The sequence below is a fragment of the Bombina bombina genome, chromosome 6, assembly GCF_027579735.1.
Source record: "Bombina bombina isolate aBomBom1 chromosome 6, aBomBom1.pri, whole genome shotgun sequence".
Lineage (NCBI taxonomy): Eukaryota > Metazoa > Chordata > Amphibia > Anura > Bombinatoridae > Bombina > Bombina bombina.
Genome location: NC_069504.1, coordinates 166,400,614 through 166,413,724, shown reverse-complemented (window position 1 = coordinate 166,413,724; position 13,111 = coordinate 166,400,614). Strand labels below are relative to the sequence as shown.

At 36.4% G+C, this 13,111-nt stretch overlaps 1 protein-coding gene across 2 annotated transcripts in view; it reads right to left on the bottom strand.

Moving 5' to 3' along the window:
- Positions 1–13,111, bottom strand: part of SLC13A1 (solute carrier family 13 member 1) — a 258,307-nt gene that overhangs the window by 163,703 nt on the left and 81,493 nt on the right. For both annotated transcript variants that reach the window (XM_053716667.1, XM_053716666.1), the window contains 2 exons: positions 10,324–10,460; positions 1,017–1,204 (listed from right to left, as the gene is read on the bottom strand). In XM_053716667.1, coding sequence (XP_053572642.1) covers positions 1,017–1,204; positions 10,324–10,460 — 325 coding nt within the window. The remainder of the gene's footprint in view (positions 1–1,016; positions 1,205–10,323; positions 10,461–13,111) is intronic.

The following is a 13,111-nucleotide window of genomic DNA, read 5'->3' as shown; positions in this document are numbered from 1 at the left end:
TCGGGTGAAAAGAGCTCTTCAGTAGAATATGATATTTAAGGAAGCAAACTGTCATGGTAAATTGAAATATGCCCTTTTCAACTTTAAATGCATCACAACAGAACAACAATTGGATGCAATAGGTACAAACACCCCTGGGCTGGCAAAAACAGGGAAGTCACAGCACATCTAGTATGTTTCTATATTTGCCTCTATACTTTTATATACAAATACAATGTTTCCACTTATACTATAAAATAGCAATGAGCATTACTTAAAGGGACACAAGTGACAAAATTAAACTTTCATGATTCAGATAGAACACGCAAGGTTTAAACAACTTCCAAGTTTACTTCTATTTTTTTTATAATGTGCGCAATCATTTTATTTGCATACTTACTCTTACTGAGCATGTGCAAGAGTTCACAATATATACGTATATGTCTTTTGTCAAATACTTGTGCTTACAGTATGTATATGACCTGGTTATAATAATACTGATTGGCTTTTAATACATTCTGATATGCAAACAGCTTTAGTTTGAGTGGAAGGTAAGATCAAAATTAAGATTATGGGGTCAATTTATTAATGTGCGAGCAGACATAATACGATATTGCGGATCATGTCCGCTGCACATCGATAAATGCCGACAGCATACGCTGTCTGCATTTATCATTGCACCAGCAGTTCTTGTGAACTACTGGTGCAATGCTGCCCCCTGCAGATTAGCAGCCAATCAGCCGCTAGCACGGGATGTCAATCAACCCAATCATATTAAATCAGGCTGATTTCTGTCCGCTGCCTTAGAGCAGGTGGACAGATTATGGAGCAGTGGTCTTTAGAACCCAACTTCATAACTTCTGTTTCCGGAAACACGGGGCATCAAGCTCCGTATGGTGCTGGATAAATTGACCCCTATAGCATTTGCTGTACTGCAGTGAAGCTTGTGTGTAATTATCTAAATGCAATCCTTTGAAGAATAAGACATTTTACATAGCAAGTGTGAGATGGTTATTTAAATAAAAAGTGATATGTACCATCGAGTTCTAAAGCTTCATTGTTAATGCCACCTGATGCCCCTATTTGCATGGCATCCACTTCAGCTTCTGCATTAATGATCTGTTGTGCCACCGCTTCTACAATTGGCATCACCATGGCGGCTGTCGAGGTGTTACTGAGCCACATGGACAGGAAAGCTGCGCTGAACATAAATCCCAGCATAAGCCTGCAAAAAAGACCATAGTGTTATTTATATATATACTGTTACTACACAAACCAAGAGAAGGTTAGCAATTCAATATATGTTTGTATATCAAATATTGTATATATTCTTATATATTGTATTTATGTTATTTACTTTTCTATTCTTAAAAAAATTTTTTAAAGTTAAATTGTTGGTTTGGACATGACATATTACCTGTGATTTAATACACCAAATAGGGCCATATTACAAGTTGAGAGCTATTTAACGCTACCGCTTGAGCGTTAACTGCGGTAGAAGAAAGCTTTTTGGGCATGTTGGGTTGCGCTTGTATTACAAGTTGAAAGTAAATTGTTTTTGCTCATGCGCTAACTCGTCGTGCGTAAAAAGCCAAACTATCACACGCACAATAACCTATTCTCCCATAGAAGTAAAAAGAGCAAAAATAGAAAAAACACCCTACTCACGGGCAAGCACGATCACATATTCTCAAGTGCGCTAACCCAACATGAAAATATGAATATTTCACTTTCCAATGTTCTTTACATAGAAGAATATGTTCTATTTATTCATAAATATATATATCTACATTTCTACATACAGTACATCCTATATTATGAGTGTAACTTGTACTTTGTAATGTATTTTTCATGTGTTTTTTGACACTTTATTATTTTGCGAAACAGTTAACCATAGCTCTGAGGTCGCGCTAATCTGATGCACGTTAACTTCAATTGCACTGAAGCAATTTTGTTTATTTTCAACTTGTAATACAAGCGAAAAGCCCCATGCGCATAAATAGCCTTGATAAACCCCTTTTCGCTTGTGCGTAACAGTTAGCACGCCACTCATAATCTAACCCATATTTGTTTTATTAATTAAACATAAAATTAAAATGTCATTATTTGCAATAATAAAAACCCTCCAAAAATGATTCCCCCTCAAACATTCATCTTTCTCTTTAGCCTTTATTGAATTGTTCATTGAACGTCTGCAGACCTATATGTATAACATTAATGCAAATAAAGCTGCCTTTTGCAAGGCATGTGAATGTTCTTGCGTCTATCTAGATATGCTCTCATGGAAAGGAGCTAAGTTTCAACAAAGAATATCAAGAAAAATACATTTTTACACCAGAGAAAAACTTTAGGCCCAACAAGTGTGCCCATGTTTCCTATAACATATACGCTTAAAGGGATAGTAAACCACAACATTTTCTGTTATGATTCAGATAGAACATACAATTTTAAACAACTTTCCAATTTACTTCAATTATCAAAATTGCTTCACTGGCAGCCAGCTGAACAACTCTAGTTAGCCAGTCGCAAGAGACAAATCTCTGCAGGCACGAATTAGCAGCAGCTCCCACTAGTGTATGATATGTGCATATTCATTTTTAACAAGGAACACTAAGAGAATGAAGCACATTTGAAATATCTTGGTATTCTTTGTTGAAGGGGCAGCAATGCACTACTAGAAGCTAGCTGTACACATCTGTTGAGCCAACGACAAGAGGCATTTAAGTGCATCCACCTATCAGCAGCTAGCCCCAAGATTGCTTCTGAGCATACCTAGGTATGCTTTTCAATAAAGGATATAAAGCCCCAAGATTGCTTCTGAGCATACCTAGGTATGCTTTTCAATAAAGGATATAAAAAAAACTAAGCAATTTAGATTATAGAAGTAAATTGGAAAGTTGTTTAAAATAGTATCTCTATCTGGATCATAAATGAAAAATGTGTGTTTAATGTCCCTCTCTAACCTACTACCCTTCAATTAAGATCATGACCTCTTTTCCTGGAACTGCTCCTTTTGTGAAAAACACTGAAAGCCTCTACTTTACTAAGCCGCTTAATATACTTAAACGTAATTATATCCCTTTCTTTTCTCCTCTAAGCTATCATTTAGGTCATTGAGCCTTTCTATATAAGTTTTATTTTTTAAACCATGTACCATTTATTAGCCCTCCTTTGAACATATTCCAATTTATTTATATCCCTCTGTAAATATGGCATTCAGAACTGCAAACAATATTCAAGATGTGGCTAACAAATTACCTGTAAAGTGACATAAGAACTGTACTTTTTCTACTGCTAGTTCCTCTAACTATACAAACCGATCATTCTACTGCCCTTACTCCAATACTACATTGTTTACCAAATGTCCAATCATCTAAAATAATAATGTCCTGTTCTTTTTCTAATAATAGAAGTAAATTACATTTAATGATACCAAGATCACATACAAGAAGGTAAAATTATTGAAAAGAATATATTTACAGGTGTTCATCTTTTTAACTTCAAATGATAAATTATAATTTGAATTATTTATTTAATTTGTATTTACATTTGTTATTTGCAGTATTATATAGAATAAAATAAGCATTAATACAAAAGTTTGTCAAAATATTTCTGCTATCAGACAGCTAGATGACGAGTTATGCGTGCTATAGGGAAATTAACGAACGCAATAAAAGTTGCATTATTTAACCCTCTCTAGCGCAGTCATTTCAAGTTTTGAAACAGCCGGCTTGTGCGTGTGATATGGTGGTTTTAAGCTCCATACTGCACAAAATACAAGCGCTGTTTTGACGTGCTCATGCACGCTTTCCCCATAGGGGAGAGCGGGTCAGAAAAAAGCCTAACACCTGCGATCGCGGAAAGAAAAGCTCCGTAACGCAGCCCGATTGATGTCTATGGGAAAAAAAAACACCCTAACATAAACCCCACGTCTAAACATCACTAATCTGCTGCCCCCGAAATCGCAGACACCTACATAATGTTATTAACCCCTAATCTGCTGCTCCCGATATCGCAACCACCTAAATAAAGCTATTAACTCCTAATCTGCCGCTCCCAATATCGCAGCCACTATACTAAAGTTATTAACCCCTATTCCCCTGCACCCCAACATCGCCCACACTATAATACATCTATTAACCCCTATTTCGCCACTCCTCGACATTGCCGCCACTAAATAAAGTTATTAACCCCTAAACCTCTGGCCTCCCACATCACTACCACTAAATAAACCTATTAACCCCTAAACCGCAAGCCCCCCACATGGCAACAAGCTAAATTAAACTATATTAACCGCTGAACCTAACCCTAACGTAACCTTAACCGTAACCCTAAACCTAACTCCCCCTAACTTTAACATAATTAAAATAGAGCTAAATTAAAGTTACAATTATTAACTTAATAATACCTATTTAAAACTAAATACATACTTACCTGTGAAATAAAACCTAGGCTAGCAATATAACTAATATTATTAACTATTTACTAACTACTTACTTAAAATAAATACAATCCCTCCTGTGATACACTAAAACCTAACATTACAAAAAAAATAATAATAACATTACACAAAATAACAAACTAAATCAAACAATAAAAATTATTCCTATTCTAATACCCTTTAAAAACAACTAAACACCCCAAAATAAAAAGCCTAATCTAGAATAAACTACAAAGGGCCTTTTGTAGGGCATTGCCCTATACTTAACAGCTCTTTTGCTACAAAACAAACACCCCCTAACAGTATACAAACCCCCACCCCCCAAAACCCACAAAATAAAACTACAGTAAAACCTAATCTAAACCCACAAAATAAAACTACAGTAAAACCTAATCTACCAATTTCCCTAAAAAGGGCATTTGTATGGGCATTGCCCTTAAAAGGGAATTTAGCTCTTTTTCCTGCCCTTAAAAGGGCATTCAGCTCTTTTATGAAATGCCCAAGCCCTAATCTAAAAATAAAAACCCACCCCAAAATAAAAAAAAATACATTACACTAAATAACAAACAAAATATCAAAAATAATAAAAATTATTCCTATTCTAATACCCATTAAAAAAAAACCACCCCAAAATAAAAAACCTAATCTACAATAAACTACCAATAGTCCTTGATAGGGCCTTTTGTGGGACATTGCCCTAAGTTAAACAGCTCTTTTACCTGAAAAAAATACAAAATCCCACTAACATTACAGACCTCCACCCCCCAAACCCACAAAATAAAAAAAACTATCTAAAACAACCTAAACTAAACATTGCCCTGAAAAGGGCATTTGTATGGGCATTGCCCTTAAAAGGACATTTAGCTCCTTTGCATTGCCCTGAAAAGGGCATTTAGCTCTTTTATGAAAAGCCCAAACCCTAAACTAAAAAAAAACCCCACCCAAAAAAAACTAACCTCCGAAGATCCACTTACAATTTTTGAAGTCCCGCTTGAACGATCTTCACCCAGGCGGCGAAGTCCTCATCCAGGCGGTGAGAAGTCTTCATCCAGGCAGCATCTTCTATCTTCATCCAGGCGGCGAAGTCTTCATCCAGGCGGCCTCTTCTATCTTCATCAAGGTAGCATCTTCTATCTTCATCCCGGCAGCGCAGAGTGGATCCATCCTGATGAGATCCGGTGCAAAGCATCCTCTTCATACGGTCAGCGCTGTATACGGATTCTTCAATGCAAGGTACGCTATTCAAAATGGCGTCCCTTGCATTCCTATTTGCTGATTTTATTTTGGAAATTCAAATCAGCCAATAGGATGAGAGCTACTGAAATCCTATTGGCTGTTCAAATCAGCCAATAGGATGAGAGCTACTGAAATTCTATTGGCTGCTCAAATCAGCCAATAGGATGAGTGCTACTGAAATTCTATTGGCTGATTTGAACAGCCAATAGAATTTCAGAAGCTCTCATCCTATTGGCTGTTTTGAACAGCCAATAGGATTTCAGTAGCTCTCATCCTATTGGCTGGTTTGAATTTCCAAAATCAAATCAGCCAATAGGATTGCAAGGGACGCCATTTTGAATTGCGTACCTTGCATTGAAGATTCAGTATATGGCGGTGACCGTATGAAGAGGATGCTCCGCACTGGATGTCTTCAGGGTTGACTCACTCCACGCCGCCGGGATGAAGCTAGAAGATGCCGCCTGGATGAAGATAGAAGAGGCCGCCTGGATGAAGACTTCTCGCCACCTGGATGAGGACTTCGCTGCCTGGATGAAGATAGAAGAGTCTGCCTGGATGAAGACTTCTCGCCGCCTAGATGAGGACTTCGCCACCTGGATGAAAATCGTTCAAGCGGGACTTCAAAAACTGTAAGTGGATCTTCGGGAGTTAGTGATAGGTTTTTTTAAGGTTTTTTTTCAGAGGGTTTTTTTTTAGTTTAGGGTTTGGGCTTTTCATAAAAGAGCTGAATGCCCTTTTAAGGGCAATGCCCATACAAATGCCACTTTCAGGGCAATGGTTAGCTTATGTTTTTTTAGATAGTTTTTTTTATTATGTGGGTTTGGGGGGGTGGGGGTTTGTAATGTTAGTGGGTCTTTGTATTTTTTTTTCAGGTAAAAGAGCTGTTTAACTTAGGACAATGATAATTTGTTTGTTATTTTGTTTAATGTATTTTTTTCGTTTTGGGGTGGGTTTTTATTTTTAGATTAGGACGGCTTGGGCATTTCATAAAAGAGATGAATGCCCTTTTAAGGGAAGGGAAAGGAACTAAATGCCCTTTTAAGGCCAATGCCCATACAAATGCCCTGTTCTGGGCAATTGGTAAATTAGGCTTTACTTTAGTTTTATTTTGTGGGTTTGGGGGGTGGGGGTTTGTATACTGTTAGGGGGTGTTTGTTTTGTTTTGTAGCAAAAGAGCTGTTAACTTTAGGGCAAATCCTTACAAAAGGCCCTTTTAAGGGCCGTTGGTAGTTTATTCTAGATTTTTTATTTTTGGGTGTTTTTTTTTTTAAATGGTATTAGAATAGGAATATTTTTTATTGTTTTAGATAATTTCATTTGTTATTTTTTGCAATGGTAGGTTTTTTATTTTTTGTAATTTTAGTGTTTTTTATTTATTCGTAATGATAGGTTTTTCATTTTTTGTAATGTTAGGTTTTAGTTTAAGGCAGCTTAGGTTTTATTTCACAGGTAAGTTTTATTTTAACTAGGTAGTTAGTAAATAGTTAATAACTATTTACTAACTAGTCTACCTAGTTAAAATAAATACAAACTTACCTGTGAAATAAAAATAAAACCTAAGCTAGCTATAATATAACTATTAGTTATATTGTAGCTATCTTAGGTTTTATTTCACAGGTAAGTATGTATTTAGTTTTAAATAGGTATTATTGAGTTAATAATTGTAACTTTAATTTAGCTCTATTTTAATAATGTTAGAGTTAGGGGGGTTAGGGTTAGGTTTAGGGTTATGGTTAGGGGTTACTACAGGGAGTGCAGAATTATTAGGCAAGTTGTATTTTTGAGGATTAATTTTATTATTGAACAACAACCATGTTCTCAATGAACCCAAAAAACTCATTAATATCAAAGCTGAATAGTTTTGGAAGTAGTTTTTAGTTTGTTTTTAGTTTTAGCTATTTTAGGGGGATAGCTGTGTGTGCAGGTGACTATTACTGTGCATAATTATTAGGCAACTTAACAAAAAACAAATATATACCCATTTCAATTATTTATTTTTACCAGTGAAACCAATATAACATCTCAACATTCACAAATATACATTTCTGACATTCAAAAACAAAACAAAAACAAATCAGTGACCAATATAGCCACCTTTCTTTGCAAGGACACTCAAAAGCCTGCCATCCATGGATTCTGTCAGTGTTTTGATCTGTTCACCATCAACATTGCGTGCAGCAGCAACCACAGCCTCCCAGACACTGTTCAGAGAGGTGTACTGTTTTCCCTCCTTGTAAATCTCACATTTGATGATGGACCACAGGTTCTCAATGGGGTTCAGATCAGGTGAACAAGGAGGCCATGTCATTAGATTTTCTTCTTTTATACCCTTTCTTGCCAGCCACGCTGTGGAGTACTTGGACGCATGTGATGGAGCATTGTCCTGCATGAAAATCATGTTTTTCTTGAAGGATGCAGACTTCTTCCTGTACCACTGCTTGAAGAAGGTGTCTTCCAGAAACTGGCAGTAGGACTGGGAGTTGAGCTTGACTCCATCCTCAACCCGAAAAGGCCCCACAAGCTCATCTTTGATGATACCAGCCCAAACCAGTACTCCACCTCCACCTTGCTAGCGTCTGAGTCGGACTGGAGCTCTCTGCCCTTTACCAATCCAGCCACGGGCCCATCCATCTGGCCCATCAAGACTCACTGTCATTTCATCAGTCCATAAAACCTTAGAAAAATCAGTCTTGAGATATTTCTTGACACAGTCTTGACGTTTCAGCTTGTGTGTCTTGTTCAGTGGTGGTCGTCTTTCAGCCTTTCTTACCTTGGCCATGTCTCTGAGTATTGCACACCTTGTGCTTTTGGGCACTCCAGTGATGTTGCAGCTCTGAAATATGGCCAAACTGGTGGCAAGTGGCATCTTGGCAGCTGCACGCTTGACTTTTCTCAGTTCATGGGCAGTTATTTTGCGCCTTGGTTTTTCCACACGCTTCTTGCGACCCTGTTGACTATTTTGAATGAAACGCTTGATTGTTCGATGTTCACGCTTCAGAAGATTTGCAATTTTAAGAGTGCTGTATCCCTCTGCATGATATCTCACTATTTTTGACTTTTCTGAGCCTGTCAAGTCCTTCTTTTGACCCATTTTGCCAAAGGAAAGGAAGTTGCCTAATAATTATGCACACCTGATATAGGGTGTTGATGTCATTAGACCACACCCCTTCTCATTACAGAGATGCACATCACCTAATATGCTTAATTGGTAGTAGGCTTTCGAGCCTATACAGCTTGGAGTAAGACAACATGCATAAAGAGGATGATGTGGTCAAAATACTCATTTGCCTAATAATTCTGCACTCCCTGTAGTTTAAATTAGTTTATTGTGATGTGGGGGCTTTCGGTTTAGGTGTTAATTGGTTTATTTAGTATATTTCGTTGTGGGGGCTTGCGATTTAGGGGTTAATAGGTTTATTATAGTAGGGGTGATGTGGGCGGACAGCAGATTAGGGGTTAACAATATTTATATAGTGTTTGCGATGCGGGAGGGCGGTGGTTTAGGGGTTAATAACCTTAATATAGTGGCGGTGATGTCGGGGAGCGGCGGAATAGGGATTAATAATTTTTAATAGTGGCGGCGATATCGGGAGCGGAAGATCAGGGGTTAATAACTTTAATATAGTATTTGTTATGCGGGAGGGCCTCGGTTTAGGGGTTAATAGGTAGTTTATTGGTGTTTAGTGTACTTTATGGCAGTTTAGTTATGAGTTTTACGTAACAGTTTTGTTGCTGTAAAACTCATAACTACTGCTTTTAGATTGTGAAATGGATCGTGTTGGTATAGGGTGTTATGCAAGCTTTTTAGCCTCGCCGCAATACTCGTAATGGCTGCACTATGGAAGTCCCATTAAAAAGACTTCATTTGTACGAGTGCGGGACTGACGTTGCGTTACAGGCTAAAAGGCTTGCAGTACAGCTATACATACAAAACTTGTAATAGCTGCGGTGCTGTTTTAAAGCTGAAACAGCAAAACTTGTAATCTAGGTGAGTGTTAGCTACTGTGTTACATAGTAACTGAATGGATTGTAACTATAATGAATAAGATAGCAAGTTGTGAACTAAATTGCAATGGGAGTCAAAATTAAACTTACATTGTATAGACACATAGAAAAAAATAATTCATTTTTAATTAAAGGGGCAGTAAAGCCAAAATTATACTTTCATAATTCAGAAAGAGCATGCAATTTAAAAAAAAACAAAAAACATTCTATTACATTATTTGCTTTGTTCTCTTAATATTCTTTGTAGAAAAGCATACCTCGGAAGGCTCAAACAACATAACACTACTTGGAGCTAGATAGTGAGATGTAGATACACACACATAGTGCATTTCTGCTCCTTCAACAATGGATATCAAGAGAATGAAGCAAATTTGAAAATAAAAGAAAATTGGAAAGTTGTTTAAAATTGTACGCTCTATCTGAATTATGAAAGAGAAAATTTGGGTTTCATGTTCCTTTAAATGTAGTTCAGGGAATGTATATGTATCTGATTATTTTGTATGTAAGCTATTTTTACAAAGTTAATTATTGGATATCTAATATCAATTAGACTCATACTGGAAGCACACAAAATATGAATAAATATATGTACCTGTATTAAAGCATTTCATTTAATCTTAAATTACAATCATTAGCTCCAACATGTATAAGTAAAAACATACCATCCAGGATTCACACCCACTAGCATGACCATCCGTAAAGCAATCCTTTTGTGCAAGTTCCATTTTTCTATTGAGGTTGCCAAACAAATTACCCCAGTCAACAATAGATGAAAATCTTTAAAGTAAGTGGATGCAACCTGAAAATAATATAAGTATGATGTAACATTATTGCACATTTTAGCTTTAAAAGTAATCTATAAAATACAGTACAACATTAGGCACAGAGAAATGTCAGATTATGCGAGGTAGGCAGCTGTCATGGGTCACCTGATCACAATACTTAAATGAAAATATAAGTAAATAGCATCCTTGTTAATCAGCACCTGTATTAGCACTGAAATTAGGACCTTGCTAAACAGACTTTTAGAAACATGACATTATAACAGATTGTGCTTAGTAACAATGCCAACCTCGTATGTCCCTTTAAAATATTTATATTACATTGATAGATCATGTGTATATTGCCACCCAGCATTGAATTCAGAAACAGTACCTTGAGGCAATAATTTATAAATCTGGTTGTAATGAACTGACTCACAGTGCTGTATTTAAGCAGTTGTAGTCTTCCTTAGTCAAAAAGGATGATCTTCCTGGAGTCATTGTGAGGTAATCAATAACTCCAGACTAGACATCAGAAGCCATCCTTAAGTATACCCACAGGCCAAAATATTTAAATGAGATGAGTCATTCACTGGCTGTTCATGCTTGTGAAGTAATCAGTAACGTAATCTATTAATCATTCTAAAGTCACCACCAGAATTGTTTTACCTTAGCTCAGTGTTTTTCAACCAGTGTGCCGTGGCACACTAGTGTGCCGTGAGAGATCCTCAGGTGTGCCACGGCAGACTGACAACAGTGTGACATATTTTTTAAACTTTGCTTGTTTTTTACTCCCAGTGCAGGGGTAGTTTGTAGGAGGCATGGCATAACAGCACAATACATACAGTATGTGTGTGTTTGTGTGTATGTGTATAAATATATGCTGTATTAGGCTATAATGTGTGATTTTTTTTAAATTTTGGGATGGTGGTGTGCCACAGGATTTTTTAATGTAAAAAAGTGTGCCACGGCAAAAGAAAGGTTAAAAATCACTGCTTAGCTGATAACTTTACAAGCATGATGATTTTTGATGATGTGCAAATGACTTCTAAAGTAGTTTGATGATCATCAAATGATTCCAGGATGGTCTCTTAAGTTATCCTGTTTGTCTTGGGTTGTTTTAACTTGGTGATCAGCCATAAAATGTCCCACAATCTTTATTAGAATATGACAGAAAGATACAAGTTATAAAATGTTTCTTTGCAGGGGCAGACTGGGACCAAAAATAGGCCCAGGCCTTTTAGAAAAGAGCAGCCTACTTATCCATCCCCTTTACACCAAAACTGTCAAGTATAATGTAATAAAAAAAACAGAAGTTATTTAAGTTCATATTTAATTAAACAATAACTACTTAGTCTTCACCAGCCTGTGTAGTCACAGTTACTCAAAATAACAGTCCCCTGAGCCCTGATCGGTCTCTCAGATACCGAAAGATAATAAGAGTCAGGGCAAGGCTAGCCCTGCGTCATGCACAAAAAATAATGCTGGTAACTAGATGGGACTAAGGCAACACTCCCCAGAAGTTAACTGGCTGTGGCCCACAGTGCAAATGCCCTGAATGCCCTATACTCAGTCTGGGCCTACTTCTTTGTATTTAATGGCCTGATTTTGAAAAAGTCTAAGTCAGTTTATGTTGACTTTGCACTTGTAAAAGTATAGTAAGTCTTATCTACAAAGGTAGTTTATATTGTAATAATATTACATCTTATCTATAATAATATTACTATTATATTCTGAACACACTGTTGTCATAATCAAATTAATTTGTAAAGTTTAAAGTCAATGCTTGCGATTCATTCCGCCATCTGAGAGCAGTAGTTATGGATTTAGCGAAACAAAAATGTTTCACAAAATTCATAACTAAAATGTTACAAAGTACACTAACACCCTTAAACTACCTATTAACCCATAAACCACCCTCTCCCACATCACAAACACTATATTCAACTTATTAACCCCTAATCTGCCACACACTCACATCTCGACTATTAAATAAACCTATTTACCCCCTAATCCGCCATCCCCGACTTTGCCAACACTAAATAAACCTATTAACTCCTAAACAGCTGGCCCCCACATCGCCAACACTATAATAAAGTATTAACCCCTAAACCGCCGCCTCCCCACATCGCAAAACACTCAATTAAACTATTAACCCCTAAACACCCCCCCTAACTTTAAATTAAAATTACAATGTAACCATCTTAAAATAAATAAAAACTTACCTGTGAAATAAAAAAAAATAACATTAAACTATAAATTAACTTAACATAACTATTAACATAACTATTAAAATAAAAAAAAAACAATTAAAAACCTAAATTAAAAAAATAAATAACACTACAGAAAAAAAATGTACCAATCTAACATTACAAAAAATAATAAACACTAAATTACGAAAAATAATAAACAAAATTATAAAACATAAAAACAATTGCACCTAATCTAATAGCCTTATAAAAATAAAAAAGCCCCCCTCCCCAAATAAAACACACCCTAACCTACAATAAATTACCAATAACCCTTAAAATAGCCTTTTGTAGGGCATTTCCCTAAGTTAAACAGCTCTTTTACCTTAAAAAATTACTAAGTCGCCCCTAAAAGTAACCCCCCCCACCCAACCAACCCCCCAAATAAAAAAAACACTCTAAAAAATCCTAAGCTACCCATTGCCCCTAAAGGGGCATTT